The 20,131-nt window shown below is 64.0% G+C and overlaps 1 protein-coding gene across 4 annotated transcripts; it reads right to left on the bottom strand.

Moving 5' to 3' along the window:
• Positions 1-1,269: 1,269 nt before the first annotated feature.
• PDE4A (phosphodiesterase 4A) lies at positions 1,270-18,636 on the bottom strand. Of its 4 annotated transcripts, none has more exons than XM_064737266.1 (16): positions 18,356-18,636; positions 14,095-14,319; positions 13,359-13,395; positions 13,157-13,230; positions 13,009-13,058; positions 11,588-11,700; positions 9,196-9,289; positions 8,278-8,495; positions 7,715-7,813; positions 6,820-6,984; positions 6,159-6,258; positions 5,913-6,067; positions 3,610-3,621; positions 3,386-3,496; positions 2,143-2,325; positions 1,270-1,590 (listed from the first exon to the last, which is right to left on the bottom strand). In XM_064737266.1, the coding sequence occupies exons 1-16, from the start codon at positions 18,601-18,603 to the stop codon at positions 1,285-1,287; spliced, it is 2,190 nt and encodes a 729-aa protein (XP_064593336.1). In that variant the 5' UTR covers positions 18,604-18,636; the 3' UTR covers positions 1,270-1,284. The 4 variants fall into 4 exon arrangements, with proteins under 4 accessions (XP_064593336.1, XP_064593335.1, XP_064593334.1 ...); XM_064737265.1 differs by lacking the exons at positions 3,610-3,621; positions 18,356-18,636 and adding exons at positions 3,809-3,820; positions 17,177-17,490; XM_064737264.1 differs by lacking the exon at positions 18,356-18,636 and adding an exon at positions 17,177-17,490.
• Positions 18,637-20,131: the final 1,495 nt, after the last annotated feature.

The following is a 20,131-nucleotide window of genomic DNA, read 5'->3' as shown; positions in this document are numbered from 1 at the left end:
TAATTCAATAAAATAATGATTCAGATAAAAAGAATCCCAGTAAAATCATAATTCAGGTAAAAATAATCCCGATAAAATCATGATTCAGATAAAAAATAATTCTGGTAAAAATAATTCCGATAAAAATAACTCTGATAAAGGAATCCAAATAAAATCCCTCCAGTAAAAAATAACTCTACTAAAAAATAATTCTGATTAAATAACTCTGATAAATTATTCTGATTAAGTAATTCCACTAAAATCATTCCAGTAAAATCATTCCAGTGGAAATGATTCCGATTAAATAATCCCATTAAAATAATTCTGATTAAAAATAATCAAAATAATTCCAATGAAAAAAATTCCATTGAAATTATCCCAGTAAAACCATTCCAGTAAAAGAATCCCAATAAAAAGAATTCCAATAAAAAGAATTCCAATAAAAAGAATTCAATAAAAGAATTCTTAAAAAATAAGAAGAAGAAAATTCCAATTAAAAAAAATCTGATGAAAATCATTCTGATGAAAGCAATTCTGGTGAGAAGAAATCTCATAAAAATAAATGATTCCAATTTTTAAAAAATACCAAATAAAAATAATTCCAATGGAAAAAATTGCAATAAAATGAAACTTCAATGAAAACGATCCCAATAAAAATCATCCAAATAAAAAAATAATCCCAATAAAAATCGCCCAAAAGGAAAAAAACACCAATTAAAAAAATTCCAATAAAAATAATCCAAAATAGAAAAAAGTCCGAATAAAGCCATACCAATAAAAATATTATGTAATAATAATAAAAATTAAAATAATCCCAAATAAAAAAATAATAAATAAAAATAATCCCAGTAAAAATACAAATAAAAATAATGAATGAAAATAGTCAAATTAAAATAATGCATAAAAACAATCGAAACAAAAGTAATCCAATTAAAAATAACCCCAATAAGGATAATAAATAAAAATCATCCCAGTTCAAATAATCAATGGAAATAATCCATGAAAACAATCCAAATAAAAATAATCAATAAGAATGCTAAAAATAATAAAAAATTAAAATAGTGCCAATAAAAACAATCAATAAGAATGATAAATAAAAATAATAATAATAAAATAATAAAAGTAATTAAAAAATAAAAATAAAAAAATAAAAATAAAAAGAATAAAAATAAAAAGAATAAAAATAAAAAGAACCCAAATAAAAAATTTAAATAAAAATAAAATTAACCAAAATTAACCCCCCCCCCCATGACCCCCCCGCCCCCCGGTGCCGCCCCGGGACCCCCCGGCCCCCTCCCCTCCCCCTCACGGGGGGGGCTCCCCCCGCCCCTCCCCCTCCTCCGGGGGTCTCCCCGGGGGGGTCCCGGGGGGCTCCGGGGGGGGGTCCCGCCCCTCCCCCTCCCCGTCCCCGTCTGGGGGGGGCTCGAAGCGGAAGCGGGGGGGGCCCGGGGGGGGTCCCGGGGCCGGGGCGGGCTCGGGGCTGAGCGGGGCCCGGAGCCGGAACCACTCGCGGTTCTCGTGCAGCGCCCGCAGCATCTCCCGGGCATCGGGGTGGACGAGCTCGGCCCAGGCCTCCCACAGCGGCTGCACCACGAAATCGATGAACCCGACCTGGAAATGGGGATAGAGGGGACATCAGGGGACAGCCAGAGTGACACTGGGACAGCCAGGGTGACACTGGGACAGAGGGACAGCCCTGGGACATCCATGGGTGGACGAGCTCGGCCCAGGCCTCCCACAGCGGCTGCACCACGAAATCGATGAACCCGACCTGGAGATGGGAACAGTGAGGGGACGCCAGGGTGACATGGGACCAGCAAGGACATTGGGACCATGGACTGCGGGGCGAGGCAGCTGTGACACCTGGGGCTGACCCTTGGCTCCCCAGCGGCTGCCCACATGTCCCACCTGGATTTGCACAGAGAGGTGCATTGTCGGCACATTGGGGGATCAATGAGACCCGCCCTGGTCCCCAGGTGGTTCCACCATGGCGCCGTTGTGTCCCCCAGGTGTCCCCAGGTGTCCCTCACCTGTGATTTCTCCACCGAGGCGCTGTGTTTATCACACATGGGGCTGATCTCCATGTACCCCCCATGTCCCAGGTGTCCCCAGGTGTGTCCCCATGTCCCCAGGTGTCCCCAGGTGTCCCCAGGTGTCCCTCACCTGTGATTTCTCCACCGAGGCGCTGTGTTTATCACACATGGGGCTGATCTCCATGCCGCGCTCCCGCTCCCGGTCCCCCTGCCGGAAGAACTCCTCCATGATCCGCTCCGTCCACTGCCGGTACAGCCCCAGCGGCTTCGTGGGGTTGCTCAGGTCGGCGCAGTGCACCATGTTCCGCAGCACCTGGGGACGGCGGTGCCACCTGGGTCACCTGGGGGCGGCCAGGGACACCTCGGGGCAGACAGGGACACCTGGGGGCGGTCAGGGACACCTTGGGGACAGACAGGGACACCTCGGGGCAGACAGGGACACCTGGGGGCGGCCAGGGACACCTCGGGGACAGACAGGGACACCTCGGGACAGACAGGGACACCTTGGGGACAGACAGGGACACCTCAGGGCAAACAGGGACACCTGGGGGCGGCCAGGGACACCTCGGGGACAGACAGGGACACCTGGGGGACAGACAGGGACACCTGGGGGTGGCCAGGGACACCTTGGGGACAGGAGTGTCACCTAGGGGTGGTCAGGGCCACCCTTGGGACAGACAGGGACACCTCAGGGGACAGACAGGGCCACCTTGGGGACAGGAGTGTCACCTGGGGGTGGTCAGGGACACCTCGGGGCAGACAGGGCCCTTGGGGGCAGTGGCCACTGGGCCACTGGACGCACCTGGGGGCGGCAGGGCCACCTGGGTCACTGGGAGCGCCAGGGACACCTCGGGGCAGACAGGGCCACCTCAGGGACAGGAGTGTCACCTAGGGGTGGTCAGGGACACCTTGGGGACAGACAGGGACACCTGGGCCACCTTGGGGCAGATAGAGCCACCTGGGCCACTAGGACATCACCTGGGGGCAGACAGGGCCACCTAGGGGCAGCAGGGCCACCTGGGGACAGGACTGGTCACTCAGGGGGGTCCAGGGCCACCTCAGGACAGACAGAGCCACCTGGGCCACCTCAGGGACAGTGGCATCACCTGGGGGTCAGACCAGGGCCACCATTGGGGACAGACAGGGTCCACCTGGGCAACCTCAGGGGACAAGGATGTCACCAGGGCCACCCTTGGGACAGACAGGGCCACCATGGGGACAGGGATGCCACCAAAGATCCCCCAGCATCCACAAGACCTCCCCAAAGAGCCCTGAAACCCCCCCAGGACCCCTTGGAAACCTTGGAGACCCCCGAGACCACCCCAGGCCTCCTTGGGGACCCCTCCATGCCCCGTTTTTGGGGTCCCCCCCACCTGGATGCGGTCGGTGTAGTTGTCCAGCAGCAGCACCCCCGAGCTCGTCACCTTCTTGGTCTCCACCATGGTCTTGAGGTCGGCCAGGAGGCTCATGTGCTTGGACATGTCGTGCCAGCACTGGGGACAAGGGCACAAGGCACAAGGGGCAAGGGGCACAAAGGGCAAGGGGGATTTAGGGGTTAGGGGGTCAGGGTTGAGGGTTCCATGTGCTTGGACATGTCTGTGGCCAGCACCTGGGGCACAAAGGGGGCACAAAGGGGGCACAAAGGGGGCACAAAGGGGCATTTAGGGGGTTCAGGGGGATTTAGGGGTTCCATGTGCTTGGACAGTCCGTGCCCGCCTGGGGGCACAAAAGGGGCACAAAGGGGGATTTAGGGGGTTCAGGGGGGTTTGAGGGGGTTCCATGTGCTTGGACATGTCCGTGGCCAGCACCTGGGGGGCACAAAGGGGCACAAGGGGGCATTTGGGGGTTCAGGGGGATTTAGGGGGCAGGGGGTTGCAGGGGGTCATGTGGACCTGCAACCTGGGACATGGGGTGCTCAGGGGGTTTTGGGGGCAGGGATCATTCTGGGGGTTTGGGGTTTGGGTTTTATTTTGGGGGGCCTGGCAGGGCCAGGGAGCACCCAGGGCAGGGCTGGGGGGTCCAGGAGGGGTTTTCAAGGGATTGAGGGGGAATTTTGGGGGTCTTTGGGGGTGTTTTGGATGCTGACCATGTCGATGACCATTTGGTGCAGCTGGGGGTGCTCAGGGGTGGTTTTAGGGCAGGATTTCGGGGTGTTTTAGTCGGGTTTTGGGGTGTTTTAGTCGGGTTTTGGGGTGTTTCAGGGGTGCTGACCATGTCGATGACCATCTGGTGCAGCTCGGGGTGGTTTTGGGGTGTTTTAGGGCAGGATTTTGGGGTGTTTCACCAGGATTTTAGGGTGTTTTAGGGCAGGATTTTGGGGTGTTTTATCAGGATTTAGGTGCTGACCATGTCGATGACCATCTAGTGCAGCACCTGGGGCTGTTCAGGGGGTTCTGGGGTGTTTTAGGGCAGGATTTTGGGGTGTTTCAGCAGGATTTCAGGTGCTGACCATGTCGATGACCATCTGGCGCAGCTCGGGGTGGTTTTGGGGTGTTTTAGGGCAGGATTTTGGGGTGTTTTAGGGCAGGATTTTGGGGCGTTTCATCAGGATTTCAGGTGCTGACCATGTCGATGACCATCTGGCGCAGCACCTGGGCTGTTTAGGGGTTCTGGGGTGTTTTAGGGCAGGATTTTGGGGTGTTTCAGGCAGGATTTTGGGGCGTTTCAGCAGGATTTAGGTGCTGACCATGTCGATGACCATCGGGCACAGCTCGGGGTGGTTTTGGGGTGGTTTTAGGGCAGGATTTTGGGGTGTTTTAGCCGGGTTTTGGGTGTTTTAGCAGGATTTCAGGTGCTGACCATGTCGATGACCATCTGGCGCAGCTCGGGGTGGTTTTGGGGTGTTTTAGGGCAGGATTTTGGTGTGTTTCAGCAGGATTTTGGGGTGTTTTAGGGCAGGATTTTGGGGTGTTTCAGCAGGATTTCAGGTGCTGACCATGTCAATGACCATCGGGCGCAGCTCAGGGTGGTTTTAGGGTGTTTTAGGGCAGGATTTTGGGGTATTTCAGCAGGATTTCAGGTGCTGACCGTGTCGATGACCATCTGGCGCAGCGCCTGGGGGTGCTCAGGGAGTTTTGGGGTGTTTTATCAGGATTTTGGGGTGTTTCAGGGGTGCTGACCATGTTGACGACCATCTGGTGCACCTGGGGGTGCTCAGGGGTGGTTTTAGGGCAGGATTTTGGGGTGTTTTAGCAGGAATTTGGGGTGTTTTAGGGCAGGATTTTGGGGCGTTTCAGCAGGATTTCAGGTGCTGACCATGTCGATGACCATCTGGCGCAGCTCGGGGTGGTTTTGGGGTGTTTTAGGGCAGGATTTTGGGGCGTTTCAGCAGGATTTCAGGTGCTGACCATGTCGATGACCATCTGGCGCAGCGCCTGGGGCTGTTTAGGGGGTTCTGGGGTGTTTTAGCAGGATTTTGGGGTGTTTTATCAGGATTTTGGGGTGTTTCAGCAGGATTTTGGGGTGTTTTTAGGGCAGGATTTTGGGGTGTTTTAGTTGGGTTTTGGGGTGTTTCAGTGGTGCTGACCATGTCGATGACCATCGGGCACAGCTCGGGGTGGTTCTGGGGTGTTTTAGGGCAGGATTTTGGGGTGTTTCAGCAGGATTTTGGGGTGTTTTAGGGCAGGATTTTGGGGTGTTTTAGCAGGATTTAGGTGCTGACCATGTCGATGACCATCTGGCACAGCTCGGGGTGGTTTTGGGTGTTTTAGGGCAGGATTTTGGGGCGTTTCAGCAGGATTTAGGTGCTGACCATGTCGATGACCATCTGGCACAGCTCGGGGGTTTTTAGGGTGTTTTAGGGCAGGATTTTGGGGTGTTTCAGCAGGATTTTGGGGTGTTTTAGGGCAGGATTTTGGGGTGTTTTAGGTCAGGATTTTGGGGTGTTTCAGGGGTGCTGACCATGTCGATGACCATCTGGCGCAGCGCCTGCCGCTGCCGCCGGCTCAGGTTCTGGAAGATGTCGCAGTCCTGCTCCTGCAGCAGCTTGAAGCCCACGGCCAGGTGATGGTTCTCCAGCACCGACTCGTCGTTGTAGAGCAGCGCCAGCTCCGAGTCTGGGGGCACGGAGGGACCCCCGGGTCACAGGGAGGGACCCCCAGACCCCCGGGACACAGGGAGGGACCCCCAGGACCCCCTGGCACCCACTGGTGTTGATGAGGAACTGGTTGGACACCCCGGGGTGGTCGACGTCGTGGATGGCGGCGGCAAAGAGGGCGGCCAAGACCTCCAGGTCAGTGAAGACGTCCTGGGATGGGGGACAGGGACCACCCTCAGACCCCCCCCAGAACCCAGCGGGACCCCCCACCCATTTATGGGACCCCTCCCATTTACAGGTCCCACCACCCATTTATGGGACCCCTCCCATTTACGGGACCCTCCACCCATTTATGGGAACCCTCCCATTTATGGGTCCCACCACCCAATTATGGGACCTCCCACCCATTTATGGGAGCCCTCATCCACTTTTGGGATCCCCACCCATTTATGGACCCCCCCCATTTATGGATCTCCCCAGCCATTTTTGGATCCCCCTCCCCATTTATGGAATCCCCTCCATTTATGGGACCCTCCCACCCATTTATGGGATCCCCACCCATTTATGGAACCCAATTTATGAGTCCCGCTACCCATTTATGGGACCCCCCACCCAATTATGGGTCCCCTCACCCCAAAATCCCACCCACAACTGCTCCCACCACCCCTGAACGGGGCCCTACAGTGGCTCCCACCACCCATACAGGAGACCCCGTCCCATTGATGGATCCCCCCCACCCGTTTACGGCCCCCCGTGGGTCTGGGGTCTCACGTCGAGGGCGGGGGTGGCCAGCAGCACGTGCGTGGACTGCAGCACGTCGGCGGCGTGCAGGCTGTTGTGGTAGGCCACGTCGGGGTGGTAGTGCTGCTCCAGGGCCCGGGCATAGCCCAGCAGAGCCCGCTCGGGGATGGCGAAGGTGCGCACCAGGTCACGCTCCTGGGACCCAAAATGTACCCAAATATACCCAAAATGTACCCAAATATACCCAAAATGTACCCAAACACAGCCCAGGAGAGCCCGCTCGGGGATGGCGAAGGTGCGCACCAGGTCACGCTCCTGGGACCCAAAATGTACCCAAAATGTACCCAAATATACCCAAAATGTACCCAAAATGTACCCAAATATACCCAAAATGTACCCAAAATGTACCCAAATATACCCAAAATGTACCCAAATACACCCAAAATGTACCCAAACACAGCCCAGGAGTGCCCGCTCGGGGATGGCGAAGGTGCGCACCAGGTCACGCTCCTGGTACCCAAAATGTACCCAAAATGTACCCAAATATACCCAAAATGTACCCAAAACACAGCCCAGGAGTGCCCGCTCAGGGATGGCAAAGGTGCGCACCAGGTCACGCTCCTGGGACCCAAAATGTACCCAAACGTACCCAAAATGTACCCAAAATACAGCCACAATGCACCCAAACACAGCCAAAATGTACCCAAAAAACACCCAGAAGCAGGGAGGGGGCTCAGGGGGTCCAGGGGCAGTTTTGAGTTCTGGGGCAGTTTTTGGGGTCAGTGGGTATTTCTGGGGGTCCCAGGGGTATTTTTGGGGTCCCAGGGTGTATTTTTGGGGTCCCAGGGTGTATTTTTGGGGTCCCAGGGTGTATTTTTGGGGTCAGTGGGTATTTTGGGGGTCCCAGGGTGTATTTTGGGGTCACCTGGAAGATGGTGAACATGATGCAGCTCAGCGAGCGGTTGTTGGAGAACTCGGAGACCCTGAAGATGTTCAGCCCCCACTGGTTGAGGTTGTCCAACTCCTGGGGGGGGGGAAATAGGGGGGGGTGGGATTGGTGGGGACCCCCCCTCTGCTCCCTACAGCCCCCCCCAACCACCCTGAGACCCCCCTGAACTGCCCCAAGACCCCCCCAAACTGCCCTGAGACCCCCAAACCCAGAAGCTCCCCCAAGACCCCTGACCCTTGAACACCCACAAGACCCCCCCAGACCTACTCAAGACCCCCTTAGATCCCCCAGATACCCCCAGACACCCCCTGGACCCCCCATAAACCCCCCAAAAACCCCCGAGACCCCAGACCCTCCCCCCCAGAACCCCCCCAAGGCTCCTCCAGACATCCCTCCAACCCCCTGAGACCCTCCTGAGACCCCCAAGATACCCCCCAAACCCCTCCAGAGCCCCCTGAGTCCCTTCTGGACCCTCCCCAGATCCCCCAGACCCCTCTGAGACACCCCCAAGACCCCCCAAAGCCCCCCAGCCCCTTCACCTTTCCCAGCTGCTCCTCGGTGTCGGTCTCCACGCCATAGCGGGGCAGGGGCTGGGGGTCCTGGGGGTCCTGGGGGGGGTCCCGGGGGGGGTCCCGGGGGTCGCAGCCGGGGGGCAGCGCCCGCGCCCCTCCCTCCCCGCCCGGCCCGGGGGGCGGCCGGCGCCGCTTGTCCCGCTCGGGGGGGCCGGGGCTGGGGATCTCCACCTCGGGCTGCTTGTCTGGGGGGAAACGGGGGAAATGGGGGGCTCTGGGGGGCTATGGGGGGCTATGGGGGGCTCTGGGGGGCTATGGGGGGCTCTGGGGGTCCCTATGGGGCTGGGGATCTCCACCTCGGGCTGCTTGTCTGGGGGGAAATGGGGGAAATGGGGGGCTCTGGGGGGCTCTGGGGGGCTATGGGGGGCTCTGGGAGGCTCTGGGGGTCCCTATGGGTCTCTATGGGGCTGGGGGTCTCCACCTCCAGCCGTTTGTCTGGGGGGGGACAGCATGGACAGGGGGTCCCGAGGGTCCCAGGGGTCTCAGGGATTTGCCGGGGGGTATCCAGGGGGTGTCCAGGGGGTCCCAGGGCTATCCCAGGGGTCCCAGGGGGTCTCAGGGGGCTCTCACCCACCCAGGAAGGTGCTTCGCGATGTACTCAGACACCTGGTTCCTGGGGGTCTCGGGGGTCTCAGGGGTATCCCAGGGGTCTCAGGGGTATCCCAGGGGTCCCGGGGGGTTCCCAGGGGGATCTCAGGGGGTCTCAGGGGTCTCTCACCCACCCAGGAAGGTGCTGGCGATGTACTCGGACACCTGGTTCCTGGGGGTCTCAGGGTATCTCAGGGTCTCCCAGGGGTCTCAGGGGTCTCAGGGGGGTCTCAGGGGGTCCCGGGGGTTTCAGGGGTTCCCAGGGGGATCTCAGGGGGTCTCAGGGGTCTCACCCACCCAGGAAGGTGCTGGCGATGTACTCGGACACCTGGTTCCCCGAGCGGCTCATCCCGGACAGGTGCGACAGCTCCCGGTTCAGCATCCGCTTGAACTGGGGGGGACAGGGGGGTCAGGGGGGTCAGGGACCCCCGGGGAGACCCCCAGAGACCCCCTGGGATCCTGGGGATCATCTGGAAGCCCCCAGGGACCCTCTGGGATCACCTGGGACCCCCGGGACCCTCCCCACACACAAATTCCCCCCACCAAAGACCCCCCAGACCCCCCCATCACGCAGGTCCCCTCCGTGCTGGTGGCACTGGTGGCACTGGGGGGACACTGGTGGCACTGGTGCCCCCTCCCCACTTCCATTCTTCCCACCCCCCCCATTTGCCCCCTCCCCAATTTAGGGTGGGAGGAGCCTCCCTGCTCCTCCCCGCGCCCTCAGCCAATCAGGAGCCGCCGTCCCGTCTCCATGACAACCGCCAGCTCCATGGCAACCGCCCCACGGAGCGGGGGGACGTTTAACCCTTTCTGTACCGGGGGGGCGGGGACAGCGCAAAGCCCCGCCCCTCTCAGAGACCCCTCCCCAAATCCCGCACGTGCCGGAGCTCCTGTACGCCCTCCCCCACCCCAAACTGAGGGGGAAAAGCCCCCCCAGGGTCCCCCAAATCACAACACGACCCCAAACGAGGTGAGTGCGCATTTTGGGGAGGGGGCGCATGCAGGGAGGGGGTGGGAGAGTCCCCGTGCCATTGAGGGGCTCGGGAAGGGGGGGGGTCAGACCCGCCTTCCCCCACTGCCCCCCTCCCCGCTGCCCCCGCCCCCTTACCTGGTCCCACCACCCCACCAGCCAGGGCCTGGCGCAGTTCTCGCAGAAGAAATCCACCAGCGGCATTTTGGGGGCCGGGATTGCGGGGAGGGGGCGCAGGACCCCCCCCCGACCCCTCCTCAACCCTCAGGGGCACCCCGAGATTTACCGGGGGGGGCCCGGACAGGCCCGAACGGCGCTCAGGGCTCGTGAGGGGCCCGGACAGCCGCGGTTCCCCCTCAGGGCCCGGGGGTGGGCCCGGATCGGTGCTCGGGGCCCGGGAGGGGCTCGGATCGGTGCTCAGGGCCCGGACAGGCCCCGTTCGCCCTCGGGGCCCGTGAGGGGGCCCGGTTCCCGCTCAGGGCCCGGGGGAGGGCCCGGGCATGGCCCGGGGGTCTCGGGGGGCTCTGAGGGGGGGGGGAACCGGGCCCCCCCCCCGCGAACAGGGGGCAGCGCCAGCCCCCCCCCCCCGCGATGAGGGGGCACGGGGGGGGGCTCACATCGCCCCCAGAGCCAGATGGGAGTGAAGGGAGGGTGAAGGCCTCCCCTCCTCTTCCTCCTCTTCCTTCCGGGGGTCCTGAGCCCCCCGGGATGGGGGGGGGGGTCCGGGGGGGGTCACTGGGGGCCCATGGGAGGGGCGGGGCAAAAGGACGCGGGGATGGGGAGGGGTCTGGGGGAGTCCGGAGGAGTTTGGGGGGGCCCGGAGGGGTTTGGGGGGTCCGGAGGGTTTGGAGGGGTCCGGAGAGGTCTGGGGGGGTTCCGGAGGATTTTTGGAGGGGGTCCGGAGGGTCTGGGGGGGCAGGGAGGGGATGCTGAGGATGCGGAGGATGGGGGGGGTCCCGGAGGGGTCCCCGAGGGTTTTGGGGGGTCCTGGGGATGCCGAGGGGGTCTCGGGGGGTCCGGGGGGCTCCGCTCGGGGCTGCGGAGGCCGCGGAGCGCCGGGCGGGGGGGGCGGGGGGGGGTCCGGACGCCTGCGCGAGGCCTGGCCCCGCCCCTTGCCCCGCCCCCTCCACACGGTCACGGTCACGGAGGGGACACGAGGGGGACACGGGTGGGGGACCCCCCCAAAAGGGTCAGGGAGCCCCCCAAAACGGCGCAGACTCCCAAGAGGACACCCCAAAATGTGGGGACCCCCAAAAAAGGGTCAGGGACACCCCACAAGTGTTGGGGACCCCCCTGAAGGGCTCGGGGACCCTGCTCAGGGCCCGTTGGGGTGGGGGTCCCTCCTGGGGGGCACCCGGAGGGGACACGGGGAGTGACAGGGACACCCTGGGGCCAGGGGGGCTTGGGGACACTCTGGGGACACCCCAGGGATGCCACAAACAGAGCCTCCAGTGCCACCAACAGCCTGACACAGCCATGGCCACCAGTGCCACCAGTGCCACCAGGGCCACCAGTGCCACCAGGGCCACCAGGGGACACCAACAGACCCTCCAGTGCCACCAACAGCCCGACACAGCCATGGCCACCATTGTGACCAGTGCCACCAGGGCCACCAATGCCAGATGCCAGCACTGCCCTGCTGTGCCCCCGCTGTCCCTCGGTCCCCCCACTGTCCTTGTGCTCCCCTGCTGTCCCCTCAGTGTCCCCCCATGTCCCCACCTTGTTGGAGGCCATCTCGCTGACAGCCCTGTGCGTCTGCAGCGTCTCCAGCTGCTCCAGGCACCAATCGAGCTCCTGCAGGGTGTCCCTGGCCAGCTGCTGGGACGTGGCCTCTGGGGACAGGGACAGGGACACTGGGGACAGTGACAGTGCCACAGGGACAGTGACAGTGCCACAGGGACAGGGACAATGGGGACAGGGACAGTGCCACAGGGACAGTGACAGTGCCACAGGGACAGTGCCACAGGGACAGGGGACAGGGACAATGGGACAGGGACAGGGACACTGGGACAGGGACAGTGCCACAGGGACAGGGACACTGGGACAGGGACAGGGACACTGGGACAGGGACAATGGGGACAGTGACAGTGCCACAGGGACAGGGACAGTGCCACAGGGACAGGGACACTGGGACAGGGACAGTGACAATGGGGACAGTGACAGTGCCACAGGGACAGGGACAGGGACACTGGGACAGGGACAGGGACAATGGGACAGGGACAGTGACACTGGGACAGGGACAATGGGGACAGTGACAGTGCCACAGGGACAGGGACAGTGCCACAGGGACGTGACAGTGCCACAGGACAGTGACAGTGCCCCAGGGGACAGGGACAATGGGACAGGGACAGTGCCACAGGGACAGTGACAATGCCACAGGGACAGTGACAGTGCCACAGGGACAGTGGACAGTGCCACAGGGACAGGGACAGTGCCACAGGGACAGGGACAATGGGACAGGACAAGGGGACACTGGGACAGGGACAGTGCACAGGGACAGTGACAATGGGACAGGGACAGGGACAATGGGGACAGGGACAGTGCCACAGGGACAGGGGACAGTGACACTGGGACAGTGACAGTGCCACAGGGACAGGGACACTGGGACAGGGACAATGGGGACAGTGACAGTGCCACAGGGACAGGGACAGGGACAATGGGACAGTGCCACAGGGACAGGGAAGGACACTGGGACAGGGACAATGGGACAGGACAGTGCCACAGTGACAGTGCCACAGGGACAGGGACAGGGACAATGGGACAGGGACACTGGGACAGGGACAGGACAATGGGACAGGGACACAGGGACAGGGACACTGGGACAGGGACAGGGACACTGGGACAGGGACACTGGGACCCAGGAATGGAACAGCACCCATGGGACCCCCAGGACAGGGGACAGGGGGGACACTGTGATGGGACAGGGGAACCCTCCTGGGGGTGGCACTGAGGGACCCCCGGGCCAGAGGAGACCCCGGGAACAGGAAGGGCCCCAAGGGGAGGGGGGGGGGGGCATGGGGACCCCCCCAGGATTGTGGGGGGGCCCTGCAGGATTTCAGGGACCCTCCCATTACCCTGGGGAGAGGGGAGGGGCTGCCCGTCCGTGCCTCAGTTTCCCCCCAGCCCCCCAAACCCCTCACCTGAGATCGTGGCTGTGCCGGGGGGGGGCTGCGATCCGAGGGGCGACAGCCTGGGGGGGGGGGGAATGGGGGGGGTCAGGGCTGGCCAGGACCTCAAATTTCGGATTGGGGGGTCAAGGTGAAAGGTCAGGGGTCAAAGGTCACGCACGTGCAGCCCGGGGGGGTGGAGCCTTTGGTCAGGATGGAGAGGTTGCTGCGGACACTGCGGAGACTGGCCAGGACCTGGGGGGGGCAGGGGGGGATTGAGGGGGGGACAGACCCCCTGAGACCCCCCCAGAACCCCCCAGGACCCCCAGAACCCCCCAGGACTCCCCCAGAACCCCCCAGGCCCCCCAGAACCCTCACTGTACCTGAGCAAAGGGGGTGACGATCAAATCCTCGCCGTGGCTGGAAAGGAAATTGAGGGGGGGGGGGTCAGGCAGAGGATCTGGGACCCCCCCCTGGACCCTCCCTCAATACAGAGGGTCCTGGGGGGAGGGAGTCTCTGAGAAGATATTGGGGGGTCTCTGGGGAATTTTGGATCATCCTGAGGGGAATTTTAGGGGTCCCTGAGGGGAGATCGGAGAGGGGCTGGAGGGATGGGAAAAGGGGATATTGGGGGGGGGAGGAGTCTCGGGGGTCCTGGGGTTATCTCAGGGGGCTCTGTGGGGTCTGGGGGATCCCTGGGCTCGGGGTGATCTCGGGGGGCTCTGGGGGATATCGGGGGTTCCCGGGGGTCCCGGTTTGGCACTCACGCGTCGCTGTTGACGGAGGAGCAGCGGGAGAGGCTCTGTGGGGTCTGGGGGTGTCCCTGGGCTCGGGGTGATCTCGGGGGGCCCTGGGGGATATCGGGGGTCTCAGGATGATTTTGGGGGTCCCGGTTTGGCACTCACGCGTCGCTGTTCACGGAGGAGCAGCAGGACAGGCTCTGTGGGGTCTGGGGGTGTCCCCGGTCGGGTGATTTGGGGCTCGGGGGATCGGGGCTGGGGGTCGGGTCCGGTTTGGCATCACGCGTCGCTGTTGGGAGGCAGCGGAGAGGCTGTCGGGGGGTCCGGGTGGGGGTCGGGGGTCGGGGTCGGGTCCCGGGGGTCCCGGTTTGGCACTCACGCGTCGCTGTTGACGGAGGAGCAGCGGGAGAGGCTGCGCGGGGACGCGTCCAGGTCGCTCTCGGAGCGGTACAGGAAGGACTCGCGGCGCTGCGCGGGGGGGGGCGCGGCCTGGAGACCCCGGCCCGGGCTGGGCTGGGGCTCGGGGGGGCTCCGCGCCCCCCCCCAGGGGCCGTTGGGGCCATTGGGGCCATTGGGGCCATTGGGGCCGTTCTCCGCCTCCGAGCTGCGGGGACAGCGGGGACACGTGGGGGGACAGAGCGGGACCCCCCCAGCGGCGCCCCCAGTTCGGTCCTGCAGCCCCCAGACCCCCCCAGTTCAATGTTGGACCCCCCCAGTTGGATCCCGCAGCCCCCAGGTCAGTCCTGCAGCCCCCAGACCCCCCCAGTTCAATCCTGGAGCCCCCAGACCCCCCAGTTCAACCATGGACCCCCCCCCCAGTTCAATCCTGTACTCCCCAGTTCAGTCCTGGAGCCCCCAGACCCCCCAGTTCAATCCTGGAGGCCCCCAGACCCCCCCAGTTCAATCCTGGAGCCCCCAGACCCCCCCAGTTCAACCATGACCCCCCCCCCAGTTCAATCCTGTCCTCCCCAGTTCAATCCTGGAGCCCCCAGACCCCCCCAGTTCAGTCCCCGCTCTTGGGGAGCCATTGAACCTAAGGGTGTCCCCGAAACTGGGGGGCTCCCCAAACCTGGGGGGTTCCCAAAATCGGGGGTGTCCCCAGCCCTGGGAGGTCCCCCGTCCTTGGGGGGCTCCCCGGCCCCATTTTGGGGGTCCCGTCCCGCCCCCGGGGGGAGCCGGGGGGGCTGCCTGGGGGTGGGGGTGGGGGTGACTCACGCGGCAAATTTAGCAACGGGCTCCGGGAGGAAAAGGGAAAAAATGGAAAAAAGGAAAAAAAAAAGGGGAAAAAAGGAAAAAAAAAGGAAAAAAACCCCGGCGGGTTTGGAATTTCCGCGGGATCGATTCCCCCCGGCCCGAGATGAGGGGGCGGCCGGGGACCCCTGGGCACCCCGGGGACACTTGGGGGACACCCGGCGGCACCCCAAGGGTTGGCCCCGCTTCGGGACGGGGTCTGGGGTCCGCACCGGGAGATCGGGGGCATCCCCCAGGTGCAGCCCCCCAGAATTGGGGAGGGGGTCCTGCCGATGGATCCGGGGGTGTCCCGGGATGGGAGAGACACGGGGAGGAGGATGAAGATGGGAGGAAGATGAGGAGGAGGAGGAAGGGATGGGGCAGGGAGGAGGGATTGGGGATGAGGATGAGGATGGAGAGAGGGGCGGGATGCGATTGAGATGGAGAGGAAGATGAGGAGGAGGAGGAGCGGGACACCGGGAGGGGGCACCGGGACCTTTCCCTCGGGATTTCCCCCCCGGCCCCGCGGATCCGGCCGTGATTCATCCCCGGCGGCCGCCGGTGACTCATCCGCCCCGGAGCGGATCCCGGAGCGCCGGAGCCGCCATGGCCGGGGAGGCACCGGCAGGGGAACGGGAGAATCCCGGGGCTGGAGAGGAATCCCGGGGGTACCGGCAGAATTCCGGGGCTCCCGGGAACCGGGAAAAGGTTCCGGGAGATGGGGAAAGCTTCCAGGGGCTGGCAAAAGGCTCCGGGAGCTCGGAACAATTTCCAGAAGCTGATAAATAACAGCTTCCAGGAGCTGGGGAAAGGCTGCGGGAGCTGGAAACAGAGGTTCCAGGAGCTGGGAACAGCCTCTGGGAGCCGGGAAAAGCTTTCGGGAATTGGGAAAAGCTTTCAGGAGATGGGAGAATCTTTCAGGAGCCGAGAAAAGGCTCCAGGAGCCAGGAAAAGCCTCTGGGGGCTGGGAAAAGCTTCCAGGAGCTGGGAACAGCCTCTGGGAACGGATAACAGCTTCTAGGAACGGGGGAAAGCCTCCGGGAGCCGGGAAAAGCCTCCGGGAGCCGGGGAAAGCCTCCGGGAGCCGGGAAAAGCCTCCGGGAGCCGGGGAAAGCCGGTGGCAACTGGATCCCATCCGGATCCCGGCCGGATCCTGGCACGGCCGCGGCTCCGGGGCCGATCCCACCTGGAATCTCCGCCGCCTCCGGCCCCGCTCCGCTCCGGGCACGGAAATCCCGGCGGTACCGGGACAGCGGGCGCGGGGCAGCGGGGATGGGGGTCCCGCACCCCGACCCCTCAAAACCCCCGAGTCTGGGGGGATTTGGGGGCTCTCACCGGGGGGATCCCGGCCCCGCCGCCCCGGGATAGCGGGTTTGGGGGTCCCGCACCCCAACCTTGAGTCTGGGGGGATTTGGGGGCTCTCACCGGGGGGATCCCGGCCCTGCCCGCCCCCCGCCGCCCTCCGCAGCTGCTCGGCAGCCTCGGGGAAGGAGGATGAGGAGGAGGAGGAGGAAGGAAATGAGGAAATCACCCCCCCAGCAGCCGCGCTCCGAGCCCCGGCCATCTGCCGAGCCTCCTGTGCATAAATTAACGGCGCTAATGAGGCCGGAGCGGCGGAAGGACGCGGAGCTCCCGCACATGGCGGCGCCGCCTGCCCAAGTTGTTTTCCCCGAAAAAACTGAAAAAAACTGAAAAAACTTCCCCGCCGGGAACGGGAACAGGAACGGGGACAGATGGACCCGGGGGCGGAACCTCCCCCCAAAATCTCCGGGATCCCCGCAGCGCCCGGGGCCGGTACCGGGACCACACCGGGGGTCACACCGGGAGGAGGCGGGGACGGGGGGCCCCGGTACCCCCGAGTGCCTCTCCGGGACCGGGAGGATGCGGGGGGGCTCCCGGTTCCGGTACCGGGATAAAGATGGGGCCTCCCGGTACCGGTACTAGGATGAGGATCGGCGCTCCCGGTACCGGGACCGATATGAGGATGGGGACTCCCGGTACCGGGATGAGGATGGGGGGCTCCCAGTACCGGTACCGGGATGGGATTTGGGGATGGTCCCACCTCTGATCCCGGTACCGGGAGGATACCGGGGGAGGGATCCCGCCTCCAATCCCGGTCCCAAGAGGACGCTGAGGGGTTCCCGGTACCGGTACCGGGATGGCGCCGGGGGAGCTCCCGCCCCCGGTAGCGGTACCGGGAGAGCACCGCGGGTCCCGGGGGTCTCACCTACCGCTTGCCGGTGCCGGGGGTGCCGTGGAGCGAGGAGGGCCAGGACATGCGGGCGCTGCGCAGCCCGGGCCGGTCCCCGGTGTCCACGGCATCCGCCCGCTCCATGGGCCGGGGCCGGTGCCGGTCGGTGTCGGAGAAGCCGCGGTGGCGGATGCGGATCGGGGTGCGGGGCTGGCGCCAGAGGTGCTGCGGGGGGCGCAGGGGGCCCGGGCCCTCCCGGGGCACCGGCAGCGACAGCGACGGGCTCTGCCCGGAGCCCGGCACCGGCTCCATCATCGCCGCCCCCGGGGGAACCGGCAACGCCGCCGGTACCGGCACCGCAGCCGCCCGCGCTGCCGGAGCCGCTGCCGGTAACGGTGACGGTACCGGAGCGGGTCCCGGAGCCCCCCCCCGGTACCAGAGCCCCCCCCCGGTGCCGGTTCCGGGGTCCCTCCTCAGCGATCCCCGGTACCGGCAGCGGCTCCTCCCGGTGCCGGGCTCCGCATGGCCCCGCGCAACCGGTTGGAAAGAGCCGGGCAGGAACCTCCCGGTGCCGCCGCTGCCGGTGCTGCCGCCGGTGCCGCCCCCGCGCCCCGCTCGGCGCCTCCCCCCGCCCCGGGACCTCCCCCGGCCCCGGAACGGCCCCGCCCCGGGACCCCGCGGACCCCCCCACGCAGAGGCACGGCGGCGCCGCCCCCCTCCGGTAACCGGGGATCCCCCCCTCCGTAACGGGAGATCCCCACCTCCGGTAACCGGGGATCCCTCCCGGTAACAGAGGATTCCCCCCGGTAACCGGGGATCCCTCCCGGTGTTCCCAGCACGGCGATCCCGGATCCCCCCCCTCCCCCGGGATTTCCCCCGCACAGACATCGCCCCCCCCCTCCCCACGGCGGGGACACCCCCAGACCCCCCCTCATGGGGACCCCCCCTCATGGGGACCCCCCCTGGGGTATCCCCGACCTGCGGCGACCCCCCCCAATTAAGAGATCCCGCCCCCAATTAAGGGATTCCCCCCAATTAAGGGATTCCCCCTCCCTAATTAAGGGATTCCCCCCTCCCCAGTTAAGGGATTCCCCCCCATTAAGGCATTTCCCCCTAATTAAGGGATTCTTCCCCTCATAAGGGATTCCCCCCCTAATTAAGGGATTCCCCCCCCGCTGTCCCCGGTGTCCCCCCCCGGTGTCCCCCCGGTGTCCGGTACCTGGGGGCGGGCAGGGGCAGCGAGGAGGGGCGCGGGGGCTCGGGGGGCACCTGGGGGGTCCCGGAGAGGCGGCGGCGGCCGCGGCGGAGCTCGGGGCCCGCCATGGCCCGGGGGGGCTGCGGGGGGCGCGGGGGCGTCAGGGGGCACGGCACGGCACGGAACGGAACGGAACGGAACGGAACGGAATGGCACAGCCAGGCAGAAATGGCCGGGCACGGCACGGCATCATCCGGCGGGGCACAGGGCATGGAACGGCACGGAACGGCACGGAATGGCACGGAACGGCCAGGCAGCCTCTCGCCACATGGCACAGCACGGCACGGCACAGCAGGGACTGGCACGGCACGGCACGGCACAGCTTGGCAAGCGAGTGGCACAGCACGGCATGGCCAGGGAGCCTCCCACGGCACGGCACGGCACGGATTGGCACGGATGGGCACGGCACGGCACGGCACAGCATCACCCGGCAGGGCACGGCCTCAAACAGCACGGCATGGCACGGAGCCTGGCACGGAGCCTGGCACGGAGCCTGGCACGGCACGGCCCGGAGCCCCCGCCCGCCCCCGGTGCCCCCGGTTCCCCTGACCTGCGGCTCGGGCCCGGCCACGCCGCTCCGGTTCCGGTTCATGTCGGGGGCCGGGGCTCGGGGCGCGGGGCCCGCGCGGGGCGACCCCCGGGGGGCGGCGGCACCTGCGGGAGAGAGGAGGGTGAGGGGGGACCCCCGGTAACCCTCGGTAACCCCGGTAACCCCGGGCTGAGCCCCGCCACGCCCGGCACCGCCCGGGGGTCCCGGTGGGCTCGGGGCAGTCCCGCTCCCATCCCGGGCCGCCCCCCGGCTCCTCCCGGTACGGGTTGCCAAGGAAACCGCGGCATCGCAAACCGCGGCACCGGCACCGGCGGCACCGCCGGACCCGCAGCTCCCGGGCCCGGAACCCTCCAGACCCAAATTCCGCATTCCGGGCACCGCTGCGGTTCCGGTCCCGGCCGTTTCACGGTACCGGGGCAGCACCGGCACCGGGGGGCGGCTCTGGCTGCGGCAGGGACCGGAGGAAGGGACCGCCCGGTGCCGGTACCGGTGCCGTTCCCGGCGCCGTGCCCGTACCTGGCCGCCTCCCGGTGCGGCGGCGCTGCCCGGCATCCTCCCGCCTTTGTTTCCGGCGGGAGCGGCCCCGGTGCCGGCGGGAGCGCCCGGTGACCGCGGCGGAAACGCGGCGGGGGCGGCTCCTCCCACGCCCGCACCGGCCCCGGCCCCGCGCGGGTCTCCGGTGCCGTTCCCGGTGCCGTTCCCGTTCCCGGTGCCGTTCCCGTACCTGGCCGCCTCCCGGTGCCGCGGCGCTCCCCGCCATGGTCCCGCCTTTGTCCCCGGCGCGAGCGGCCCCGGTGACAGCGGCGGAAACGCGGCGGGGGCGGCTCCTCCCCCCCCCCCCCCCCCACCCCGGCACCGGCCCCGCGTGTCCCCGGTGCCCCCCGTGTCCGTCTGTCCCGCTGTGTCCGCCTGTCCCTCTGTCCCCGTGTCCCTCTGTCCTGTCCCTCTGTCCCTCTGTCCCTCTTCCTGTCCCTCGTCCCTCTGTCCCTCTGTCCCCCTGTCCCCTCCATCCCCGTCCCTCTGTCCGCCTGTCCCTCTGTCCCGGTGTCCCCGTGTCCTGTCCTCTGTCCCTCTGTCTGGCCCCTGTCCCCTCGTTCCCCTTCCTCCTGCCCGCTGTCTCCAGTACGCCCTTGCGCCGTGGGACGGGTGGATTTCTCCCCAGTACCGCTCTTACTGGGAGCACTGGGAGG

This window comes from Zonotrichia leucophrys, unplaced genomic scaffold, assembly GCF_028769735.1.
Source record: "Zonotrichia leucophrys gambelii isolate GWCS_2022_RI unplaced genomic scaffold, RI_Zleu_2.0 Scaffold_48_389894, whole genome shotgun sequence".
NCBI lineage: Eukaryota > Metazoa > Chordata > Aves > Passeriformes > Passerellidae > Zonotrichia > Zonotrichia leucophrys.
This window is presented reverse-complemented; position numbering and strand designations above follow the sequence as displayed.

Excerpts from the sequence above, each read along its gene's own strand:
- PDE4A (XM_064737265.1), bottom strand. The coding sequence starts at position 17,451 with ATGATGGAGCCGGTGCCGGGCTCCGGGCAGAGCCCGTCGCTGTCGCTG. Across the intron at positions 8,496-9,195 it reads CATCGCCAGCACCTTCCTGG|ACAAGCAGCCCGAGGTGGAG; the intron begins GTGGGTGAGACC and ends GTTTCCCCCCAG. Across the intron at positions 1,591-2,142 it reads CCTCGGTGGAGAAATCACAG|GTCGGGTTCATCGATTTCGT; the intron begins GTGAGGGACACC and ends CCCCATTTCCAG.